Source organism: Rhipicephalus sanguineus, chromosome 2, assembly GCF_013339695.2.
Source record: "Rhipicephalus sanguineus isolate Rsan-2018 chromosome 2, BIME_Rsan_1.4, whole genome shotgun sequence".
In the NCBI taxonomy this organism is placed as follows: domain Eukaryota; kingdom Metazoa; phylum Arthropoda; class Arachnida; order Ixodida; family Ixodidae; genus Rhipicephalus; species Rhipicephalus sanguineus.
In genome coordinates, this window is record NC_051177.1 from 221,566,610 (window position 1) to 221,592,832 (window position 26,223).

A 26,223-nucleotide genomic window follows, 5' to 3' on the forward strand; every position below is an offset into this window, starting at 1 on the left:
TGCAAGGCCAGGCCTCGGTGGGAAGGGGCACGAGCTAGGTGTCTCCTCGAAATGCCTCCTAATTTATGTGAATGGTGGATGAATGATCCTCTGCAATGGAATGTAATAACTTCATTTAGATCCTTCGGTGCTTGAACTAGCACGTATTGGGCCTCTCCCACATCGGGACAGATAGGCCTAGCTTCGCCACGTCGCAGGCCCGTTGTACTGCCCATATTTATGCTTCGAAATCCGGGCCTTGCAATGGCAATGTTAAATTCCAGTTTTGCATCCACGTTAACTCGTTCACGTGACTTGGGCTGTTACTATTGTTGCCAATGCGAGGACAGTGGCCTCGTCAGGCCACTGTCATTGTCCTTGTCCTGTCCTGGTCACTGTCGTCAGGCCATTGATAATGCAGCTCCTAGTGTCTGTTCGACTTTTTCCTTGCGAAAGGAACAATAAAGCGTTTGTATTCGTTTATTCGCTGTAAACCTTTTTTTTTTCATTTAGTTATCAGCTACTTTAATAGTTTAATGTGACTACATGTGGTTTTCAAAATACTGTTGATCGCAAACAGCAAATATGCAAGAGAAAGAGTAGCTGTGCTAGCGAGTATAAATTGCGCCACCGATTTATGCAGCACTGGTGCCCCATTTTATAGCCGGCGCGCCTTAGATGACCAGTTAAATCGTGTCTTTGGGTCTCGTGGCCGCAATATGTGCTCGTGGCTAAGCATGCCAGAATGATATGTTGCATTGGTGAGGTGTTCATTCTTACCCTCGTTCTAGTGTATAATCGGAATAGTTGATTACCTGGTGTCTTCACAGGTGATTGTGAATTCTTCAGTGCTGTGTGTTTGTGATTGTGTCGGGATACGAACAGAAGGGACATATGAATTCGCTGTCTGTACTGAATTTCACGGAAGTGTCACTGCACTTTCGAATGCTTACTATGGAAGAAAAAAGAAACAGGTATTTAGCGCAGTGAGTAAGACACTCGCATTCTGAGCGTGGGAGCCAAGGTTCGAAACGCAGCATTGAGAATACGATTCATTTTGTTTAATGGATTTGTTTCTATACTGATTCTTCTTGTGCGCCGACAGACGCCCAAGACCGTTTTCTCGTTGTGTCAGCATAGAAATTACGCATCGCATTTGAAAAAGAAACCCATTTAGTGACACACTGGTCGTATCACCCCGGGTTCTCTTCGCTGTCCTAATTGCATTATAAATCGCGAATCTCATAAACTAATTAAGTTTTAACACATAATTGTTCTCTACCTGGCCTTCCTTCGTTGTCTCCGAAGGTAACCTCTCGACCAGCAGCGCACCGTGAACTCCTAATGTGACGAGCACGACAGGAATGTGACGGGCAAGACGACTGCCCAGCAAGGCACCTTCCTCCACGGGATCGGTAGCCACTGTTGAAGCAGCAGGTCCATCTACGTGGAGTCGAAGACGTCAGTTCGATTAGTTAAGCGCAAGGCCTTCGAACTCGTGTCGCAAACGGAGCAAGTGAAATGGGCAACGGCAAAGAGAAAACAAAGCGCGAATGATGCAAGCAGTCAGACAGGCAGTCATGGTGAACCCAAAGCAAACAGGAAATGTTTTTATTCGCGAGCTCGCAAAAATGCTATCAATAACGCCTTAGAGCTAATACTCGAATCGTATAATCTGTATTTTCCGATACGTATTTGCGACGGCGCTCATCATGGCACAGGCGTACATGGACTATGCAACTTCGCCAAAATGTTCACGTTTCAATCGATTAACAGAGCTTGTATGTGATTCCAGATGCGTAACATTCCCCGTTTGACAAATGTTAATCACCGGATATACCTCGCGCAGTGAACAAATTCGCCAGATCCCACGCCTTGTCGGAATCGGTTTCATGCGATGAAGACCGCGAGTAATTTTCTATATTGCATTTTCTGGCTTTGACTGCAGCGTTACGAGGTGGATCGATGTGTTTTTGTAAGTGTACTACTTGTGTCCACATCGTGCGCTTACCAGGCACATTGACTACACTGGCGTTTAGAGGGTAACATGGTCTGACGTAATGTCAGCACTCAAGTAAGAGCACATACATTATCGAAATGAACTGCACTTTACGGTGCGATTATGTGAATATCATACGTCACTTTTGTTAGCGTATTCCTCCGGGGTCGCTGTATATAGCTTGCTGTATCATGGGAATATAAATGCAATGTTTAATAGCGGAGCCAACACTGGAACCACAGATGTTAACCTGACATGAGGCCTCTATCGAAGGAGTACATTGTTATGAATGAGGGTTGCGTGTCGTTGTAAGCCGAGAGGCTGGCGAGCCCATGTAGCCGAATATCGTACTATCGCTTAGGAGCAGAGTAAGGAGGCAAACGTTTACAAAACAGTAACAACATTTATAGCAGGTATAGCATGATATAGCAGGATATAGCAGTACAGAGCCTGCCAGCACGATCAAGTCGGCTGGGGCAATTCCTCTAACAAGGGACCGGCACGGCCTTAAATAATGCACAAGTCCATTGTTTCGTCTCCTCCCCACGGTGTCTGAGGCACAGACAAGTCGTCGTAGGCCGGCGCAGATCCTTCGAAGACGGACCTATTCTCCGGAACCGTAGCGAAATGGCATTGGCTAGGGGAGGTACGAGTTCGTAGAAACTCTTGCAACCGGCAGGTCCACGGGTGGGAAGAACGTTGCAAGATGGGTAGGACCTCTGCCACAACAACATATGTAGTGTTTATTGCTTTGTTATAAAATTGGATAGCCAGCACCACAACCATAATTGACGTTCCACCGACATTGCGCCTGCGTAGGCTGTTTTATGGGCGAAGCACCATAGGGTCGAGGCTTGTCCGTTGTTGTTCGTTGTCCGTGCTCACGGCAAAGCACGGTGTAAAATTGGAACATCAGGTTTAACGATAGACTAACATCAATCATAATTGCGACGGAACAATATAAAACACCTACAAGCACAAACCTTTTATAATAGTCGGTGACTTTAACGTACACATTATGGACCTTAGGACCTAGCTTTGTCGTCGACTCTCACTGTCGGCTGTCACGGTACATAGACAACCGTCGCTATAGTCGAAACCTATATGTGCGTATGTGAATAAAAAAATATGTTTACAGTAGACGAATATCAATCATAATTGTGACAGAAGAATATAAAATTACACCATTTCCCGCTAAAAGGGACCATGAGGCGATGCGAAGCCGGAGCACTTGCACGATCGCGTTCCGTTGGCGTTCGTTGGGCATGCTACCGACCTCGCGTCGTGGAACGCGAAGAGGAACGCTACGCGCCTCTTGTCTTCCCTCTAGCCTGGCCGTTAATTCTCACAGGGCGAGGGGGGAACGCGGTCGACAGGCGTGCGAGAGGGGAGCAGCGTAGGAGAGGAGAGAGAGGGGGAGGGGACGCGCATGCGCGGCGTTGCGCAGGAGAGAATTTCGGCATGTCTAGCCCGCGTTTCAGAGGCAGAGTGGAAAGGGGGAGGGGAGAGGGGAAGTGGAGAGGAGGAGGGGCGAGGGAGTTGGGAGAGGGTAAGCGGAGTGGGGGAAGCGGACAGGGGGAGGGGAGAGGGGATATGAGAAGTGGAGAAGGGGATTAGAGAGGGGATGTGCAGAGGGAGATGGTGAGTGGAGAGGGTATGCGCATGCGCAGTAAGGGTGGTCACGCCGCACACCACCACCACCACCACCACCGGAGTGAACTCCGCCATAAGATACTTCGCATCTAAAAGACCTTCAAGCACGAACTCTTTATACTAGTCGGCGACTTCAACGTACACATTATGGACCTTAGGACCTAGCTTTGTCGTCGACTCTCACCGTCGGCTGTCACGGTATACAGACAACCGTTGCTATAGTCAAAACATATATGTGCGTACGTGAATTAAAAAATGTTTACAGTAGACGAACATCAAACATAATTCTGACAGAACGATATAAAACAACTAAAAGCACGAACTCTTTATACTAGTCGGCGACTTCAACGTACACATTATTGACCTTAGGACCTAGCTTTGTCGTCGACACTTTATGTCACTTTATGTGACCCCATTTCCATTATATTGCCGCGAGTCCTATATTTCATGAGTTGAAGCTTCACCCACAAAGACTGTGGGCAACGCGCTGCGCAGGCCTCGCCGTGATGTGTAGGAAGCTTCGCGATTGTTTTGTAACAATCCGTCAAGATTGCGCACCGCACGAGAATGTTCCAGCTTTGTCGAGAGATAACGCCGCAACAGCGATATCGCTGGGAAGTTCGATAGCGCCTGTATAAAAGCCGACGCGCTTGACTGCTTGTCAGTTGATCCACAGTCGACGCTCTGTCCGCCGCTATCAGTGTATTGCTGTAGTTTGATTTTCAGTTTCTCGGCCACAAGTTCGGCCAAATGAAGAGTTTCATCTAGGACGTGTTCACTGCTGCCTTCGTCGACGTCTCGACCACGTGACATCTGTTGGAGGTGCTTCCCAGTACATGTACCGTACGCCCCCCTCCAGCCGTGAGCCGAGCCCACGCCGTCAAGAAGACATCGACGCCAACCAGCGGGCCAGCCGCAGGCAGCAAGGTGTCCCACCTGAATACGGACCCCTACCCGACAAGACCGCGACGAGGACGACAGGCACAATGAAGACCACGATGTCCCCTGCAGCGATTGTGATGCAGCCACCCAGAGAGCCCCCAACCTTCTATGGAGTGCCAAACGACGACCCCCAAACCTGGCTTGAGACGTTCGAAAGGGTCTCAATATTCAACAACTGGGACTCCGAGGACAAGCTGCGCCACGTCTACTTTTACCTGGAAGACGCAGCAAGGACCTGGTTCGAGAGTCGGGAGTCCACCCTTCGAACCTGGGACGTCTTTCGCAGAGCTTTCCTGGAGACGTTCGCGAGCATCGCCCGAAAGGAAAGGAGGGCTTGCTGGAGACACGGGTCCAACTACCAAACGAAAGCGTGGCCATCTTCGCAGAGGAAATGACCCGACTGTTTCGCCACGCTGACGCTGCCATGCCCGAGGACAAGAAAGTCCACTTCATCATGCAAGGGATAAGGCAAGAGCTCTTCGCTGGGCTGATGCGGAACCCACCCTCGACGGTCCAAGAATTCGTCTCAGAGGCGACCACAATTGAGAAGGCGCTGGAAATGCGCAACCGCCAATATAATCGCCGATTGATTCAAGACAGCCCAGCTGTTCATGTCCACGGCTCCGACGACCTGCGTGAAACGATCAAGGCGATCGTGCGGGAGGAGCTTCGCAAGCTCTTACGTTCGGCGCAGCCTCAAGTGGACTCGATCGCAGATGTCGTTCGACCAGAAATCCAGCAGTCGCTGGGCAACCTTGAACCGCCACTGCCTCAGCCGCAAGCCATGAGCTACGCTGCTGCAGCCCGACGCAACGCCCCCCCCCCCCCTTCTCGCCCACGTCAAGACGCCGCGCCGCCGCAGCAGTTCGGCTGCCAGACGCCGCCACCACCGACGCCCTACCGTCCTCCTGTCGCCCAGCGCTATGCCCCGCGCGATGCGCCAAGGAAGACCGACGGTTGGCGCGCCCCTGACAACCGCCGCTCTGCTATCACTGCGGGGAGGTCTGCCACACGTACCGCCGCTGCCAGTACCGACAGATGGGGCTACGCGTATTCGCCGTCAACGCGCCGCGCCCGCGGCCAGGCGAACGGCCTCGCGACATCGACTACCTCGCCGGAATACAGTGGCAAGAACGACGACCTTCCCGCTCGCCGTCGCCCAGCCGCTACATGTCACCGCACCGCCGGCAGTACACTGGCCCGAACCGGGGCCGGTCACCTAGCCCGTATCCGGGAAACTAAGGGCAGCAACCGATGGAGGTGCGGTTGCTGCACGACGAAATGCCGAAGATCCTCCGCGGCCGCCGACGACGACAACGCGAGGAGACCTGCAGAACACGACGCGAAGCAGACGAATTCCTACCGATGAAACCTCGCGGACCGAAGTAGACCTGACGACGCAACGGGGAAGCAGCGGAACAAACCGAAGTAGCCGTGACCCCACGCCACGACCTAACTGCAACGCGAGACGACGAACTAGCGACCTCGACGTTCTTATCGACAGCCACAGAATCACAGCTCTCGTCGACACCGGAGCCGACTATTCTGTCTTCAGTGGACCGTTCGCCACCAAGCTGAAGAAAGTAAAGACCGCTTGGAGTGCCCCCAAAATCCGGACAGCTGGAGGCCACATGATAACGCCGATTGGTGTCTGTACGGCCAGTCACCATCAATAACCGGACTTATCCTGCGGCGCCGTCATCGATCTGAGATCTGAGTCCATAACACTATCCTCAGAAAAAGTGCTGTCACCCCACACGACGCCACGGAACCATGCATTGAATGTGATAGAAGAGCAGGTGATCGTTCCGCCGCGCTCCAGCGTCATTATTTCCGTCGGCACCGACAAACCTGCGAACCTTGAAGGCGTCATCGAGAGCGATCAGCAACTACTCCTGAACCGTCAAATTTGTGTCGCAAGAGGTATAGCCGAACTGCGTGACGGTAAAGCAAAGGTAGTGCTGACAAACTTCAGCCACGAATATAGGCACCTCAACATTGGTACGACGGTCGCCTACATCGACGAATGTGTGGCCGCCAGCAATGCTTTCGCCCTCTTCGATGCTGCCGAACCTGCTTCGACGAATCGAGGTCCCGAACCAGATTTCCACGTCAACCCGAGCCTTCCGAAGGTCACGCAAGACCAGCTGAAAACCCTGCTCCTGCAATACAAGGACTGCTTCTCGTCGTCATCACGAATTCGACAAAGTCCGGTGGCGAAACACCGAATTATAACGGAGGAAAGTGCCAGGCCCCTCCGTCAGAGCCCCTACAGAGTTTCGACTCGAGAGCACGACGCGATAAAGAAACAAGTCGACGAAATGCTACGCGACAACATCATCCAGTCGTCCAAGAGTCCGTGGGCGTCACCCGTGGTGTTAGTGAAGAAGAAGGACGGGACACTGCGTTTCTGCGTTGATTATCGGCGCCTGAACGAAATCACGAAGAAGGACGTGCACCCCCTCCCACGGATAGACGACACCCTGGATCGACTACACAATGCGACGTACTTTTCGTCGATGGACCTCAAGACCGGCTATTGGCAGATCGAAGTAGACGAAAGAGAACGAGAAAAGACCGCTTTTATAACACCCGACGGCCTCTTTGAGTTCAAGGTCATGCCTTTCGGTCTTTGATCGGCACCTGCGACATTCCAGCGCGTCATGGACACCGTGCTGGCCGGATTGAAGTGGCAGACGTGCCTTGTGTATTTGGACGACGTCGTCGTGTTTTCCTCGACCTTCGACGAGCATCTCCAGCGGCTTGAGGCAGTACTTCAAGCAATCAAGGCCTCTGGACTGACCCTGAAGCCACAAAAATGCCGATTCGCGTACAACGAGCTCTTGTTTCTGGGTCATGTGATCAGCAAGTCTGCAGTGCGCCCAGACCCGCGGAAAACAGCTGCCATCGCCGACTTCGCGCCTCCCACCGACATGAAGGCCGTGCGCCGATTTCTCGGCTTATGCGCCTATTACACACTTCGTCAAAAACTTTTCACGGATCGCCGAACCACTGACGCTTCTCACGAAGACTAACGTGGAATTCAGGTGGGAAACGGCGCAAGTGCAAGCCTTTCAAGAACTTAAACGACGCCTCCAGACGCCACCCATACTCGCGCAGTTCGACGATTGCGCCGATACGGAAATACACGCCGACGCAAGCAGCGAAGGGCTCGGTGCCGTGCTTGTGCAAAAGACTGACGGGCTTGAAAGGGTTATCAGTTATGCTAGCCGGTCACTATCCAAGGCAGAAGCTAAGTATTCCACAACAGAAAGGGATGCCTTGCCATCATCTGGGCTACGTCAAAGTTTCGCCCCTACCTCTATGGCCGGCCCTTCAAAGTTGTCAGTGACCATCACGCCTTATCTTGGCTAGCTAACTTGAAGGACCCTTCAGGTCGTCTCGCACGATGGAGACTGAGGCTTCAAGAATTCGACATTACCATCGTGTACAAGTCCGGACGAAAACACTCTGACGCCGACTGCCTCTCTCGTGCCCCCGTCGACGCGCCGCCGCAAAACGACGACGATGACCGCTTCCTCGGAACTATAAGTGCCCCGACTTCTCCGATAGGCAACGAGCCGACGCGGAACTGGGGGGCCTTATGGAGTACCTCGAGTGCAAGACCGCCGTTGTTCCGAAGGTATTCAAGCGAGGACTGCCGTCGCTTTTCTTACGGAACGGCGTTCTCCTGAAAAAGAACTTCTCGCCACTGCGAACGGACTACCTTCTTGTCGTGCCCTCATCATTGCGACCAGAAGTCCTCCAGGCCCTACACGATGACCCGACGGCTGGACACCTCGGTGTTTCCCACACGCTCGCCAGAATACAAAAAAAATACTACTGGCCACGCCTTGCTGCCGACGTCGCCCACTACGTCAAGACTTGCCGAGAATGCCAGCGACGGAAGACACCGCCGACTAAGCCAGCGGGACTTCTGCAGCCAATCGAACCACCGCACCGGCCGTTCCAGCAAATCGGGATGGACCTACTGAGGCCGTTCCCGACGTCGACTTCCGGCAACAAGTGGATCGTCGTAGCGACTGACTACCTCACCCGCTACGCCGAGACAAAGGCCTTGCCCAAAGGCAGTGCCGCCGAGGTAGCCAAGTTCTTCGTGGAGAACATCGTCTTGCGTCATGGCGCCCCAGAGGTCCTTATCACAGACAGAGGTACCGCCTTTACTGCGGAGCTAATTCAGGCGATCTTGAAGTACAGCGAGACGAGCCACCGCCGCACCACCGCCTACCACCCGCAGACCAATGGCCTCACCGAGCGTGTAAATAAGACCATCGCCGACATGCTCGCCATGTACGTCGACGTTGAGCACAAGACGTGGGACGCCGTCCTTCCGTACGTGACCTTCGCTTACAACACGGCCGTCCAAGAAACGACGCAGATGACGTCGTGCAAGTTGGTCTACGGAAGGAGCCCGGCGACGACGCTCGACGCCATGCTACCCAACGTCACCGACGAAGAAAATGTCGACGCCGCCGCTCACTTACAACGTGCCGAAGAAGCTCGAAAGCTGGCCCGCCTGGGCATCAAGACCCAGCAGCACACCGACAGCCGTCGCTACAATCTTCGACGACGCTTCGTCGAGTACCAGCCCGGCGACCGTGTCTGGGTCTGGACGCCAATACGACGACGCGGACTGAGCAAGAAGCTTCTTCGACGATACTTCGGACCTTACAGGGTACTTCGACGTCTCGGCGCACTCGACTACGAGGTTGTCCCCGACGGCATCACGAACTCTCAGAGGTGCCGAGCTCGACCCGAGGTCGTGAATGTGGTGCGCCTTAAACCGTACTATGCTCGTTAGCGCACCTGAGGACTAATGTTTGCTTTCTTTATTAGTTTTCTTTAATATTGCATGTATTCATGTTCTGTTTTTAAGCATCGGGACGATGCTTTTTCAGAGGGGGGCATTGCCGCGAGTCTTGTATTTCATGAGTTGAAGCTTCACCCACAAAGACTGTGGGCAACGCGCTGCGCAGGCCTCGCCGTGATGTGTAGGAAGCTTCGCGATTGTTTTGGAACAATCTGTTAAGACTCTGTTAAGACTGCGCGCCGCACGAGAATGTTCCATCTTTGTCGAGAGATAACGCCGCCAACAGCGATATCGCTGGAGAGTTCGATAGCGCCTGTATAAAAGCCGATGCGCTTGACTGCTTGTCAGTTGATCGACGGTCGACGCTCTGTTCGCCGCTATCAGCGGATTGCTGTAGTTTGACTTTCAGTTTCCCGGCCACAAGTACGGCCAAATAAACAGTTTCATCTCGGACGTGCTGACTGCCGTCTTCGCCGACGTCATGACCACGTGACAATATATATATATACATATATATATATATATATATATATATATATATATATATATATATATATATATATATATATATATATATATATATATATATATGTATATATATATGTATATGTATATTGCCACGCCTGCTTCTTGTTTTATTTTGATGTACTCTGGTTTGACCCGCAAGGACGGTTAGCGACGCTCGACGCTGACCGTGCCCCAGCGTTCGAGAAGCGTCGCGATTGTATTAGATGATTTTGTTAATATTGCGCACATGACGCGAATAGTCAAGATTATTCCAGAGCTTGCGCGACCACCACTTATAAGGCTGGAAAGTTCGATGCATTGTATATAAAAGAGGGCGCGTCCCAGCGATAATCAGTTTTTCGACGGCAAACGCTCTGTTCGCCGTTATCAGTGTACACTGTGTGTTGCTGTAGTTTGGCTTTCAGTTTCCCGGCCACAAGTTCGGCCAAATAAAGAGTTTCGTCTTGGACACGCCGACTGCTGCCTTCGTCAGCGTCACAACCACGTGACATCTGGTGGAGGTGCTGTTCGTTCATGTTCCGGACGCCCCCATCATGCCGTGAAACCAGTCCCAATCACGAAGGAGTCATCGACGCCAACCCCGACCAAAGAGCCAGCCGCAGGCAGCGAGGCCTACCACCAGAGCACGGGCCCCTACCCGACAAGACCCTGAAGACCAAGGCCATGACCACGACTGCGGCAACGATGACAGCCACTCTGCCACCATCTACAACCGTGTTGCATCAACCCAGGGATCCACCAACCTTCCGAGGATCATCCTTCGAAGACCCAGAAAGCTGGCTCGAAGTATACGACCGGGTGGCTGTTTTCAACGCATGGAGCAGTGAAGACAAGCTAAGACATGTCTACTTCACCTTGAAGGACGCAGCTAGGACATGGTTCGGGAACCAAGAGCGGACCCTCAAAACATGGGACGTTTTTCGCACCAGGTTCCTGGCAACATTCACGAGCGTCGTCCGCAAGGAGAGAGCCGAGGCTGTAATCTAAACCCACGTGCAGCTGCCAAGCAAAAACGTGGCGCTTTTTCCAGAAGAAATGACCAGACTGTTCCGCAACGCAGATCCTGGCATGCTCGTAGGGAAGAAGGTTTGTTTCCTCATGCGAGAAGTAAAAGAACAGCTCTTCGCGGGACTTATGAGGAATCCACCGAATACCGTCCAGGAATTTCTCTCGGAGGCAACAACAATAGAGAAGACGCTGGAAATGCGAACCCGCCAGTACAACCGCCGCTTGATCCAAGACAGCGCAGCGGTTCGAGCTATCGGCTCCGACGGTCTGTGCGAGACCATAAGGGCCGTAGTGCGCGCAGAACTTCGTCGAATGTTCTCGTCGTGCCAGCCTCAAGTTGCCTCGATCGCAGACATCGTCCGAGAGGAAATCCAGCAGTCGCTGGGCACCCCCGAGTCAGCGCAGCACAGCTCCAAGCAATGAGCTACGCTGCTGCAGCCCGACGCAACGACCCCTCTCCTCGCCCACGCAATGACGCCGCGTCGCCCCAGCAGTTCCGCCGCCAGGCACCACTGCCGCCACCACCGACGTCATACCACCCGCCAACCGGCCAGCGATACACGCTGAGGAAGACCGACGTTTGGCGCGCCCCCCACCACCGCCCACTCTGCTACCATTGCGCAGAAGCTGGCCACACCTACCGCCGCTGCCAGTACCGACAGATGTGACTGCGTGGGTTCGCCATTGACGCGCCGCGTCCACAGCAGGGTGAACGACCGCGCGAAATCGCCGACTACCTCGCAGGAGCGCAGTGGACGCCCTGACAACCTTCCTGTTCGCCGTCGCCAGGCCGCTATGTTTCACCGCAGCGCCGCCAGAACACAGGCCCAACCCGGGGCCGGTCGCCTAGACGTACCCGGAAAACTAAGGGCAGCAACCGATGGAGGTGCGGTTGCTGCACGACGAAATACCGAAGATCCTCCGAGGATGACGCCGCGACGAAATCGTAAGAACACGGCGCAAACCAGACTGAGCACTGACGTTGAAACCTCGGGGCCTGAAGATCTGTCGACGCGATGTAGAAGCAGCGGGACAAGCCGACCTAGCCGTGACCCGGCGCCGCGACCTAGCCGCAACGCAATACGAGGGACAAGAGGTCTCGACGTACTATTCGATAGCCATAAAGTCGTCGCTCTCGTTGGCACCGGAGCCGACTATTCCGTCATCAGTGGAGCGTTCGCCTCAAAGTTGAAAGAAGTTAGGACTGCTTGGCAAGGCCCTGAAATCCGGACCGCTGGAGGCCCTCTAATAACGCCGGCTGCATTATGCGCCGCAAGAGTAACCATCAATAACCGGACTTATCCTGCGAGCTTTGTAATCTTACAACACTGCTCCAGGGACGTGATAGTTGGGATGGACTTCCTAAGTCTCCACGGCGCCGTCATCGATCTGAGATCTGAGTCCATAACACTATCCTCAGAAAAAGTGCTGTCACCCTACACGACTGCAGGGAACCACGCATTGAATGCGATAGAAGAGCGTGTCACCGTTCCGTCTCTCTCCTGCATCATCATTTCCGTCGGCACCGAAGAACCCGCACACCTTGAAGGCGTCATCGAGGGCGATCAGCACCTGCTCCTGAACCGTCAGATTTGCGTCGCAAGAGGCATAGCCGAGCTGCGCTACGGGGCAAAGCAATGGTAGTGCTGACAAACTTCAGCCACGAATATAGGCACCTCAAAATCAGTATGACGGTCGCCTACATCGACGAATTCATGGACGCCAGCAACGCTTTCGCCCTCTTCGACGCTACCGAACCTGCTTCGACGGATCGAGGTCCCCAACCAGATTTCGACATCAACCCGAGCCTCCCGAAACACAAACAGGACCAGCTTAAAGCCCTGCTCCTGCAATTCAAGAAGTGCTTCTCGTCGTCGTCAAGAATTCGACAGACCCCAGTCGCAAAACATCGCATCATAACAGAAGTGCCGGACCAATCCGTCAGAGGCTGTACCGAGTTTCGACGCGAGAACGCGAGGCCGTTAAGAAACAGGTCGACGAAATGCTACGCGACGACATCATTCACCCGTCAAAGAGTCCGTGGGTGTCACCTGTGGTGCTAGTGAGGAAGAAGAATGGAACCATACGTTTCTGCGTCGACTATCGTCACCTGAACAAGGTCACGAAGAAGGACGTGTACCCTCTCACACAAATAGATGACACCCTAGATCGACTCCCCAACGCCAAGTACTTTTCATCGATGGACCTCAAGACCGGCTACTGGCAAATAGAAGTCGACGACAGAGACCGAGAAAAGACTGCTTTTATAACACCAGACGGCCTGTTCGAGTTCAAGATCACGCCCTTTGGTCTTTGCTCGGCACCTGCGACTTTTCAACGCGTTATGGGTACAGTTCTGGCCGGCTTGAAGTGGCAGACGTACCTCGTATATTTGGACGAAGTCGTTGTGTTTGCCTCAAGCTTCGACGAACACCTTCGGCGCCTTTAAGTTGTACTTCAAACAATCCAGACCTCCGGACTCACCTTGAAGCCTGAAAGTGCTGCTTCGCGTACGAAGAGCTGTTGTTTTTGGGTCACGTGATCAGCAGGGATGGTGCTCGCCCAGACCCACGGAAAACAGCTGCCATGACTACCTTCCCGCCACCCACCGACAAGAAGGCCGTACGCCGATTTCTCGGCTTGTGCGCCTACTACGGACGCTTCGTGAAGGAATTTTCGCGAATAGCCGAGCCCCTAACGCACGTCACGAAGACCGACGTGCCATTCAAGTGGGAAACGGCGCAAATCGAAGCATTTCAAGAAATGAAACGACGCATCCAGATGCCTCTGCTACGAGCACCTTACGACGCATACGACGATACTGAAATCCACACCGACGCAAGCAGCGTAGTACTCGGCGCCGTCCTTGTGCAGAAGACTGACGGACTGCAAAGGGTCATCAGTTATGCTAGCCGGTCGCTATCAAAGGCAGAAAGCAACTATTCCACAACAGAAAACGGGTGCCTGGCCATCACCTGGGCTACATCGAAGTTTCGCCCCCACGTATACGGCGCCCTTCGTTGCGTTGGCTAGCGTTGCGTTGGCTAGCTAACTTGAAGGACCCTTCAGGTCGCCTGGCGTGACGAAGCCTGCGACTTCAAGAATGCGACATTACCGTCGTTTACAAGTCCGCAAGAAAACACTCCGACGCTGAATGCCTGTCTCGTACCCTCGTCGACCCGCCACCGTAGGACGACCAGGAAGATGACTGTTTCTTGGTAACCATAAGTGCCGACGACTTTGCTGAACAACAGCGAGCGGACCCAGAAGTCGGGCGCCTTGTGTAATACCTCGAGGGCAGGACCGCCGTTGTTCCGAAGGTATTCCAGCGAGAACTGGCGTCAATTTTCTTGCGAAACGGCGTTCCCCTGAAGGACTTGTCACCCCTTCGAACCAACTACCTTCTCCTGCTGCCTTCAGCAGACCAGAAGTGCTCCAGGCCCTACACGATGACCCGACCGCTGGACACTTCGGTGTTTCCCGCACGCTCCCAAGAATACAGGAAAAGTACTACTGGCCGCGCCTTGCTACCGACGTCACTCTCTACGTAAGGGCATGCCGAGACTGCCAGTGACGCAAGACACCGCCGACAAGACCAGCAGGCTTTCTTCATCCGATCGAGCCACCTCGCCGACCATTCCAGCAAATCGGTATGGACCTACTGGGGCCGTTCCCTACGTCGACTTGCAGAAATAAATGGATCGTCGTCGCTACCGACTACCTCACCCGCTACGCCAAAACAAGGGCCTTGGCTAGAGGCAGTGCCGCCGAGGTAGCGACGTTCTTCGATCAAGGAATCGTCCTGCTTCATGGCGCCCCAGAGGTCCTCATCACCGACAGACAAGCCACCACCGGACCACTGCATACCACCCTCAGAGCAATTGGCTCACCGAGCGTCTAAACAAGACCATCGCCGACATGCTGGCCATGTACGTCGACGTCGAGCACAAGACGTCTGATGCCATCCTTCCGTGCGTGACCTTCGCATACAACAGGGCCGTACAAGAAACGACGCAGCTGTCGCCGCACAAGTTGGTCTACGGAAGCAGCCCGGCAACGACTCTCGACGCAATGCTGCCAGCTACCCCTGACGAAGACAATGTCGACGCCGCCACTTATTTGCAACGCGCCGAAGAAGCTCAACAACTCCCCCGCCTGCGTATCAAGAACAAGTAGAGGATCGACAGCCGTCACTATAACCTTCGGCGACGCCACATGGAATTCCAGCCCGGTGACCGTGTGTGGGTCTGGACACGCCGACGTGGACTCACTGAAAAGCTCCTTCGGCGATACTTCGGGCCATACAAGGTGCTACGACGTCTCGGTGAACTGGACTACGAGGTTGTTCCGGACGGCATCACAAACTTTCAGCGGCGCAGCGCACGACCTGAGCTCCATTGTTGTTCTTTCGAGTTACATGCATATTTTTAAATTCGAAGCATTTTTTAGCGAACCTTTGGCACTTTGAGCGTTTCTATCTACGTATATATCTACCTAGCCGCCTACGTCTGGGTCCTCTCATGATCGCCTCCTCAACTTCGTGTAGACCAAAATTGGCATGAGAGTGTAAGGGGATTTGATGAATATGACTTTCGGGTCATGACATGAATAACGTGAAAATCCTGTCGCGTACGTCGTCAAAGCCGTTCCTCCAGACACGTGTGGCACATACCCGTTTACAACTGGCCGCGGTGTACGGGTATGCGCCACAGGTGATTCGCAGTTTATTTTTAAATGCGAAGCATTTTTTAGCGAACCTTTGGCACTTTGAGCGTTTCTATCTACGTATATATCTACCTAGCCGCCTACATCTGGGTCCTCTCATGATCGCTTCCCCAACTTCGTGCAGAGCAAAATTGGCATGAGAGTGTAAGGGGATTTGATGAATATGACTTTCGGGTCATGACATGAATAACGTGAAAATCCTGTCGCGTACGTCGTCAAAGCCGTTCCTCCAGACACGTGTGGCACATACCCGTTTACAACTGGCCGCGGTGTACGGGTATGCGCCACAGGTGATTCGCAGTTTATATCTACCCAGGAAGGGCGAGAGCAGACATTGGTAACTTAAATGCGAGAGCGTTAAGAATAACCGACATCTGTAGCGTTGACCCGATGAATGGATAGAATGAAAATTAGGATCGCAGCAGGAATCGAGCCCAAGCATTCTGCGTGGCAATCAGGTATTCTACCACAAAGCCACGCCAAGTCTATGAACTGGTTTGCAAAAACAGCCTATGCAGGCTTAATGGCGGTACAACGTCAATTGTGGTTATGGTGCTGGCGATCTAATTTTGCCAGAAAGCAATAAACACTACTTGATACTCCTACGATGTGTACTCCTACGATACAGGCGTCGTATCAGATTAACGTCTGTGGTTCCAGTCTTGGCTCCGCTTTTATAGCAGTCTAATAAACATGATATTTGTATTCCTATGATTCAGCAAGCTATATTGAAGCACTGCTCGACCCAGAGGAATACATTAACGAAAGTTACGTATGATATCCACATCATCGCACCGTAAAGTACACTTAGTCCGCCAGAACGACGCAGTGTCCTCTTCATTTCATACGAGGCTGGGCGATGGCCTCAGGCTGACCGATGATGATGGCAGATTGATTCACAGCCGCTTTGTAGACAAGGCTACGTAGGCCACATACGCCTATGTAGTCAACGAATACGACAAGCGCTATCCACTGATGGTCTACGTAGCACTATCCAGGCCCACCAGCCTCGACGGCCTATACCTCACCAACGCGAAGGGTGACTTCAGGTTCCGACGTGTCGCCGGCTCTATCGACAGAAAATTCGCCAAACAAATGACCAAGGCATCCGCGATTTCCTACAGCTGTACTATACCTCATACTTCACTACACATGGACCCCTCGGAACCACGATCACGACCGGATCTGATAACCAGTCATGACCAGCTGCTGATGCTCACTGATAACGGCGATGATGACCTTGTCCGAAAACTGTCAAGAACCTCTTCCACACATGCATGCACACAGGTTCGTGAAACGTGCTTGCGTTCTCCATCATAAGGGATAAGTATAAGCACTACATATCAACTTACTGCTTCTGGTGTTGGTAATACACACGTTGTCGTTGGCAGCGCTACCCAACTGTAAACAACTCGTTATATGACACATATGCGGCTGTTCGACATGTATGTGTGCGTATAAAATTTATACAGGTCATTAGCGTCATTTTGTAACGTTTCGCAGCAAGTAGCAATGTAGCAAGTGAGTTTATTCAAGCATGCGGAAGCCGCTGAAACTGTTGATCTTCAACAACTTCCAACATGTTTGAGCTTTGTGACATTGTGCGGGCATTACTCGAAGGCATAACGAAGCTACTGAGTGCCGCATCCGCTGTAGACGTAACCGTGGTCGCTAAAGACACGCCTATGGCGTCTACACAATTCTGAAGGCACGCGCGCAGCCTACGCCCAGAGTCTAAATGAAACTGCTGAGAACAGCACCTGCTGCTGAATGAACGTGACTCGCTAATGTGCAATCATGAATGGCGACTAAGCAGTTCTGAAGGCATGCGGTGAAAACGAAACTACTGCTTGTCGCAGCTTTGACCCCAGTCACTATCGATGGTATCATAAATGACGCCCACCCAGTTCGCGTGCGCTGAGTAAAATCGAAAACGAAACAACTTAGCCGCAGACGCTTAAGCCTTGGTAGCCAACAACGCGACTGTGGTGAGATTTTGGATGGTGACCCCGCCTTTGTGAAGGCCCGTGGACGTTTCTGTAGCTCGCGAACGCCGTTTTCGCTCCTTTCCGCCGCACACTTGCGGCGTTTTGTGCTTGGCGTGTTTCGAAAATCGTCCAAATTAACCGGGTTGAGGCCAAACATGACCGAAGTAACGAGAGTTTGTTGCCATTAAACAATATATGAGCTTTCAGGGACCAGAGAACACATTCGAATTATCCGATTTTCCGAATTAACGGGGGCTGAATTAACCAGCACATTTTGTACCTTCAACGTAATGACACTTGGCATGTTTGCATTAATCTAGAGGCGCCGTCAAATTATTATTTATTTATTTATTTATTTATTTATTTATTTATTTATTTATTTATTTATTTATTTATTTATTTATTTATTTATTTATTCGGTGCCCACAGCGCCAGAGCCATTACAGTGGGGGAGGGGATTGCAGTCAGTCTGAACAGTTCAATATTTGTCACACAAAAAGCGAGGAAAACGGTAACAACAAAGCAATAGCTACAGCAGATTGACAACATAAATTATTCAAACCAGTATACAATAAATGTGCGAAAAAAATAAATAAATAACACACACTACAAGGTTGAGTCACTTCAAAAAAATAAGTGACTTGATACCAGAGTATTGGCACAGTTTTCTTCTGCATGCCGTGTGAGGAGAGCAGAAAAAAAGAACAAAATTAAGAACAAGAATAGATACAGTAAGTTTTAAAAAAAATAAAGAACCAATCGCTTCAGCAGGGCAAAAAACCTTTCATTCGAAACTACGTTGACGACGTCAGCAGGTGACCTATTCCAGTCATGGATAGTTTTTGGAAAGAAAGATTCCTTAAAAAATCACAGCATATCCATGGAGTGGATATGCTGTGATTTTGGATATGCTGTGATGATGAGTGGGCGAAGCTGCGGAGGTTAATCGGTAAACCGTGAATCTTCCGTGAATTCTGCCCAGTACATCATCACCGACGTGAGATCGGGCGCGTTTATATAAAGGTTCGATGAGTTATGACGACTTGCAGCTCACTTTAATTTTACATGTACGCTGTGAATTTTCATTGTTTAGAAAACCATTGCTTTAGAAAACATCTGGCGTCTTTCGTTAAGCAGCTGGCGTCTTTTCGTTTTGCTTTAGAAACATCTGGCGTTCTTTCGTTTTGCTTTTAGAAAACATCTGGCGTCTTTCGTTGGTTTATTTCATCAATCAACGGCGTTTTGAACAAAATTTTTATTGTTTAATCACGCACAGGAGAAATCTCACCAGGCACTACCTTGGAGGTAAACAATGGCTGCTAATGGGAATGAGAGACAGAAGAAGTCGGCTTTTAGCTAACACTTACACTTCTACTTCTACTAAGGTTTCCTACTGGAACATGCCAATGGCTGCTAATGGGGAATGAGAGACAGAAGAATTCGGCTTTTAGTTAACGCGCACGCTGCGAATTTTTTATTGTTCAACAATGCACAGGAAAAATCTCCCACCGGCACCACCTGGAGGTCAACATCTGGTACTAGCGTTACGACTGGTTACGCACTACTACGACTACGAGGGACGAACGGGTGCCGCCTTAAGGAGCTTCGCCCCTAAAAGTTCCGTCCGGCACAGAAACTCTCGCACTTTTCGCTCATGGTCCACGCGTTGTGACCTATAGTGAGGCGGCATTATATGCATGTCTCTCTGAATATTAATGGTACCATAGTATATGGAATGAAAAAGCTTCAGGCGCAGCTTTCTGCGTCGTTCTACCAGGGTATCCCATTTAAGTTTTCATTAGTTCTTGTTGCACTGAAATTAATTGTTTATTGACGGGGCACGTACACGAACCCCTTCAAGTTTATTAACGTCGCGTGCCGTCGGGGGGTCCCACACTACACAAGCGTACTCGAGGACGGACCTCACGTACGTCTTGAAGAGTAGCTCACGTGTGGACTGACTGAATGCACCAGAGTTCCTGCGAATGAAGCCCAGCATTTTTCCCGCCTTTCCGGTTACGTAGTTAACCTGCTTCTGCCACGATAATTCTGGGGTATACCAAACACCTAAGTATTTGAATTCGGTTGCTTTACCAATTACAATGTTATTCACGGTGTAGCAGTAATTTAAAGGGTTTTCCTTCCGAGTGAATGTCATGCTGACAGTTTTATTGAGGTTTAGCTGCATGCGCCACCTTGTGCACCATGTGCTGATTCGATCGAAGTCTTTCTGAATCAGGTTGAGGTCTTCCGTACCGTTAGTGATTCTATAAACCACACAGTCATCTGCAAACAGCCTCAACTGCGATGTCAAACCGTCGCCAATATCACTCATCTACAATAAGAACAGCAAAGGCCCCAGGACGGAGCCCTGGGGTGCACCAGAATAAACTTTTTGTGCGCGCGACCGAACCCAATTTACAACCACCAATTGCCGGCGTAACGTAAGATATTCTTTAATCCATGAGACAACCACCGGATTAATTTTTTATGTGAGCATCTTTTCTATGAGTAATGAAAAGAGTACTGTGTCGTAAGCTTTCCCGAAATCGAGGAAAATAGATTGAACCGCAAGCCGTTTATCTAATGCAGAAGCAATATCATTTGTGAATTCCAATAATTGGTTAACACGGGAAAAACCTTAACGAAATCCATGTTGGGATGACGTAATCGCAGAATAAGTATTCAAGTCAGCTACAATACTCGTGAATAGACTGTGCTCCATTATTTTGCGTGCAACGGATGTCAGCGATATCGAGCGGCAGTTTGAAACGTCGCTTCTAGGGCCGGACTTATGAATAGGGACCACAATGCCTGCTTTCCAATCATCAGGAAGAGAGCTTCGAGTAGTGACTTATCAAATATAATTTTCAAGTACTTTGCTGTAGATTCAGCGCATGAGTTAAGCAGGAAATTGGGTAAGTCGTCAGGACCGCACACTTTAGAAGAGTCGAGCCTTCGAAGCCACGATTCAATGCCGTGTGTACATATGACAACATCATCCATGTCGCTTATGGTTTCAAGTACCGTTGGGTCGTCTTCAGAAGGCATTACTGCAGGAGTGAAGACGGAGCAGAAGTAGGCGTTAAAGCATGCTGCTTTGTCAGCGTCTTCGCGAACAATGACGTCACCAGACACGAGTGGAGTCACAACATCTCTGCCGTTCTGTTTCACGTGCTTCCAGAACACTTTTGGTTTATCTTTTAGCCTTGATTGAATAGTTCCCTTGATTGCTAGCCTTGATTGAACAATCAACTGCATGCATCTGTTGAGGGAGTTGGTGCTCGCTAAACATATCGTCGTGACGTAAACCAGACGCGATTGTCTTTCTCTACTCTCCTTCATCTGTTTCGTGACGATAATATCCGTGACGGAAAGCCATGGTCGACCCCGGTATAAAACACTTTCGTGCTAAAAGTAACGCGTTACCGCTAACGCCGTTGCTTGTGACGCGTTACCGCCAACACTGATCCTTCTTTGCCGTCCAAGTTGTATTTCGCGCTGTACAAGTCTTTTCAAGGTGCATCAAGACCAACTAGCCCGGCTGTCAATTCAGTCTCCTTATTCCAGAAAACCATGGACGTTGACCACCTCCCTGGTCTGCTAGAACAAGTTGCGGGGCGAGCTTGAAAGCAGTGCTTCCCAATGTTCTCGAGTCCATTGCCTTATTCGCCGCCTTGTTGCAAGCCGCCGCAATCGCTACAAGCTACAGTATTGTCGCGTGGTTGTTACGGCGAAGAAGGCTGCAGCACGACTGGGAAATGCGGAACTCTTAGTCTGGGTGAACTTGTGCCAGGAAAATGAACTCAAAATACGAGCGATACACGCTGTGCAGTGATAGCGGCGAGAACAGTGGTCGGTCGTCGAATAATCTGATCATCGCGGCAAGGCGCCGTCTTTTGTACATGCCATCGAACCTTCCATGGTTATCGCTGGTGCTCGCGTAAGCTCTCGAATAAACTTGACTATTCGCGTTCTGCGCGTAATCTTTACAGAATCATCTCAAACAACTGCGAAGCTTCCCGAACATGGCGACACGGTCTGTTCCGAGCGTTCCTAACAGTTTTAGCGGGTAAAACCCGAAATGCAACTTAATAAACAAGTGTAACGGGCTAGTTGGTATAGATCCATCTTCGTAAGAAGCGCAAAACTACACACAGGGACTGCAAGAAAGAAAGACACTACACAAGCGCTTGTGCAACTAAGCGTTTCTTCAGAAGCGCGACATATAAAAAGGAAAGAAAGAAGACAAACAAAAAGCCCACGTGTCATACCAGTTATTACTCATCCATTATTGCCCAACACACCATCCAAAAAACGAAGTTACTTCTGCGTAAGCGAGATAGACGGTGCACTGACACAATCAATATCATCCCGTTTCATTTCTGCAGCTTCAACTATCAATCTCGTTAACATATCCCTGTTGCGATACAAAATGCAAGTGTTATCAAAGCATGGCACACAGCCACAATCCTTGCAATAGATAACCAGGTGTCCATCCGCGCCTTTCTGCACCTTATTATCATGTTCTTTTACTCGCTCATTGATACATCTTTCAGTTTGTCCAACGTATGCGCGGCCACACGACATGGGTATCCTATACACAACAGTCTGTGCGCACTGAACATAGTCATTGTGATGGTTAATTTTGCAGCACTTTTTTTCTTTCTGAACAGGACAAGTTTCACTACACAGTTTAGACAGCTTCTCTGATGCAGACAAAACCACTCTTACGCCAGCCTTATTTCCAATCTTAAGATTATGTGCTACGCCGTGGATATAAGGAATAACAGCGCACTTTTGCTGTTGCAGGGATATAGCAACACGTGGTCGATTTTGATTCTTAAGGTCCCGAGAGAGCGATTCGGCGACAGCCGTAACGAGTCTGCGTGGGTAACCTGCCGCCTGCAACCGTGCAACCTGTTGCTCAAAGCTTTTCTGCATTAAGTGTAGGCAAGATTTCTTTAATGAACTGAGAAGGCTCATACGTGCCACAGACCTCTTTACTGCTTTGGTGTGTGCAGAGGAGAAAGGCAACAAAGGTTTCCCGCTCCTGGGCTCATAAAACCAACAGACATGGTTATCCAAAAACCGTAATGTCAGGTCAAGAAACTTAAGTGCGTTAGAATTTGGCATTTCATGTGTTAGCCTTAGGGGCCGACAAGCGGTTTCAAATTCTTTAAAGACAAAATCCGCGCAACCCGGAAACTCATTGGAAACACATTTCAAAAGAACCAAATAATCATCCAAAAACCTGAAGATTTTCAAAACATTAGTTCCTAATAACTTGTCATCAAGTATACGATCTAAGTGGGCCATGAAAATTTCACTAAGTACAGGCACATTAGCAGACCCAATGCAAATTCCCTGCTTCTGAATGTAAATATTGTCGTTCCAATTAACAAACGTAGATGCTAAGTAAAAAGCTAATAAGTCCAAAAAGCCTCGAACAGATATTCTACAAGCATTTTGAAAAGACACAGCACCATGTTCAAGAATACACTTCTCAACAAACTCCAAAGCAAATCGTGGGGTAGGAAATAGTATAAATCTTTCACGTCAATGGAACACCCTTTCACCCGTACCTCGGCATTAGACACCAAAAATTCGACAATCCGCTCTGAATTCATTGTGCGAAAAGGATCATTAGGTTGCAGAACGTTCAACTTTTCTTGCAGAAACAGGGCAACACTCTTCTGCCATGAACCCTTTTCTGAAATAATCACTCGGAATGGCATGCCTTCCTTATGCGTTTTCGCGCTAAAAAACATATCTAAGCCTAACTTGTCGCTTTTCACAATTTGTTTGGCCAGGTCAGGTAACTGGAGACTCGAATAGGCAGCGCACAAAAGGGCAACGAACACGTACACAAAAAAAAGACGCAAACACAAGCGCTGTGTTTGCGTCTTTTTTTGTGTACGTGTTCGTTGCCCTTTTGTGCGCTGCCTATTCGAGAATCATGGCTCACCAACTAGCCCATCAGTACATTTTAAACTGGAGACTGTTGCACAAGTTTTTTCCAGCGGTCCTAACAGACCTAAGTGACACTTTCGGCTCAGAACCGAAGACTGAGGCAATTGCTACTTGCGCTTTCTCAAAGTAAGTACCTTTCGGAAAAAGACAAAACCCACCTTCTTTGTCAGAAGGAATGATACAAAGTCCTGATTCCTTGAGGTAGGTGACCACTTTCCATATGGGCAACTGTCGACGCTTGGGTTTGAACCTAAGGAGCACATCAACACTTTTGGAAATGCATCGTTCCTTTTCACTGTCCGGAGCAAGGCCCGCAACTTTTCTGACGAGGGACAAGAGCTTAGGCGCGGTAAGTCTCTGTTCGACAGCATATTTCGGACCTGGTCTAAGCGTACGCTTCACGAATTCAGGAAGTATGACGTCATCTGCAGTGTGGATGGGATTTTCCTGAGCAGGTTTCTTCGGTTGTTGTACGGACCTCAGCTGAGACAAAACCGTGAACCAAAGTCTTTCTGAAGCGTATTCCACAAGTCCGCAGGATTCACGCCACTTTTTCTTCTTCTGGTACATGGAACCCGGTTCACTGAATATCTGATCGTGCAGCATATCCCAGTAAAGCCTTGACTGCCGGTGACACTCCGAGTGAAGTATCTTCGAAATCCGGTTACCGTGGCTCACCGAAGGCTGAAAGCCACCACACAGGGCCAAAACTTCCGGGTGCGTTTGCTTCCTCCTTAGACAAAGCGCTTGTGTAGTGTCCTTCTTTCTTGCAGTCCTTGTGTGTAGTTTTGCGCTTCTTACGAAGATGAAACCCGAATATATCAAAATGAAGCAAGAAGCGCGCTTGGCAATGTGATAAGCAAGACGAAGCAGGTTAATCGGAGACTAAAGCGGAAACCATTGTTTAGCTCTCCCAATTTGAGCCAACTAAAGCACTTAACATTTCTGTACTCTCATCGACCCACGGCAGCTTGAATATGGAGCAGCGGTGATGCTATTCCCTTTTGATGCAAGACAATTAATTTCCTGAAACAGGAAGAGCGTTTCATCGGTCCATAATGATTGTACTCGTTCCCGCCCGTATTTGCGTCGTCGGTGATGTAAGTTTCAGGCCAGGCAGAGCAGAATAAATGCACGTGACGAGCGCTCTAGCGTTATGGAGCCCCTACTCAGCGGTAGCATCTTTTGGAATGCTGGAGCGCAATGCGCGAAAGCGTCGCATAGGCGGCTTGCACTGTAGAGAGCCTACAGTGCGTGGTCTTGAGTCACGAATGACAATTTTCACACCAGAAGCGTAGGACAACTTTTATTATAGATTGATGTGATTGCTGTGTTGAAAGAAACCTTCGACACATTTGCTCGTTTCCCACTGTGCAGCCGATAGCGACCACTGTCGAAAGTAGGGGGGAGGGCTAGCGCCCCCTTGCGCCCCCTCCCCCCCCCCCCAGGTAGATACGCCGATGGATACCATTCATGATTTGACAATGCTTGCCAAATGTGCTCCAACCCATGTTTATTCTTCTAGTTATTTCACTCTCATGGTTCGTCTCCGCGGTTCCTACCGGTCCTAAGTAGACGTATTCCTTTAGGAATCCCAGTGCCTCGTTACCTATCGAAAAGCGCTGTTCTCTTCCGAGACTGTTGCACATTACTTTAGTTTCATGCAAATAAATTTTCAGACCTACTGTTCTGATTCCCTTGTCCAATCCAGTAATCATGAGTTGCAATTTGTCCCCTGAGTTACTCACAAATGCCATCTCATCAGCGAATCGCAGGTTACTAAGGTACTCTCCATTAACTCTCATATCTAACTCTTCACAATCTAGGGCCCTGAAAACCCCCCTGTAGGCATGCGGTGAATAGAAATTGGGGAGATCGTGTCGCCTTGCCTTACATCCTTCTTTATTGGAATTTTGTCGCTGTCTTTATGGAGGACTATGGTGGCTGTGGAGCCGCTGCAGATTTCTTCCATTATGTTTATATATGGGTCGTTGACTCCCTTATTCCGCAGTGCCTGCATGACTGCTGATATCTGGACCAAATCAAACGCCTTCTCGTAATCTGTGAAGGCTATACATAAGGGCTGGTTGTATTCCGTGCATTTCTGTCACCTCATTGATAGTGTGAATGTGGTTTATTGTCGAGTAGCCTGTAGGAAATCCTGCTTGGTCCTTAAGTTAACTTATTTCTAATGTTGTCTAAATTCTATTGGCTACTATATTTCTTCACGAATTAGGTGCAAACTACCGCGCTAATAGCGACGGTATCAGAAGGTTTTCATGCGTGAAATAACTGTTCGCGTAGCTCTAACACGAGCATACTTACTCAATTTTTTTTTTTTCGTTCTGATCAAAAATATTGCCATGCGCCCTTTTTTCTTTATGTTGATGTCATCGGGTTTCACCCACACATACTGTCAGACCCGCTCGACGAAGGTCTCACCGCTATGTGTGGGAAGCTTCGCGACTGTTCCAGATTACGCGTGGCACGCGACTAGTCAAGCTTATTCGAGAGCTCACCAACGATAACGCTCAATCACATGACGTTCTCTGTCTACGACCGGATTTCTCGACGACTGGTCCCGTCGCTGTCAGGGT

General features: G+C 50.1%; 1 protein-coding gene across 1 annotated transcript in view; it reads right to left on the reverse strand.

Moving 5' to 3' along the window:
* The window catches only part of LOC119384104 (uncharacterized), a 286,696-nt gene that overhangs the window by 161,771 nt on the left and 98,702 nt on the right, over window positions 1-26,223 (reverse strand). The window contains exon 3 of the mRNA XM_037652398.2: window positions 1,262-1,422. Within this exon, the coding sequence (XP_037508326.2) occupies window positions 1,262-1,422 (161 nt within the window). The remainder of the gene's footprint in view (window positions 1-1,261; window positions 1,423-26,223) is intronic.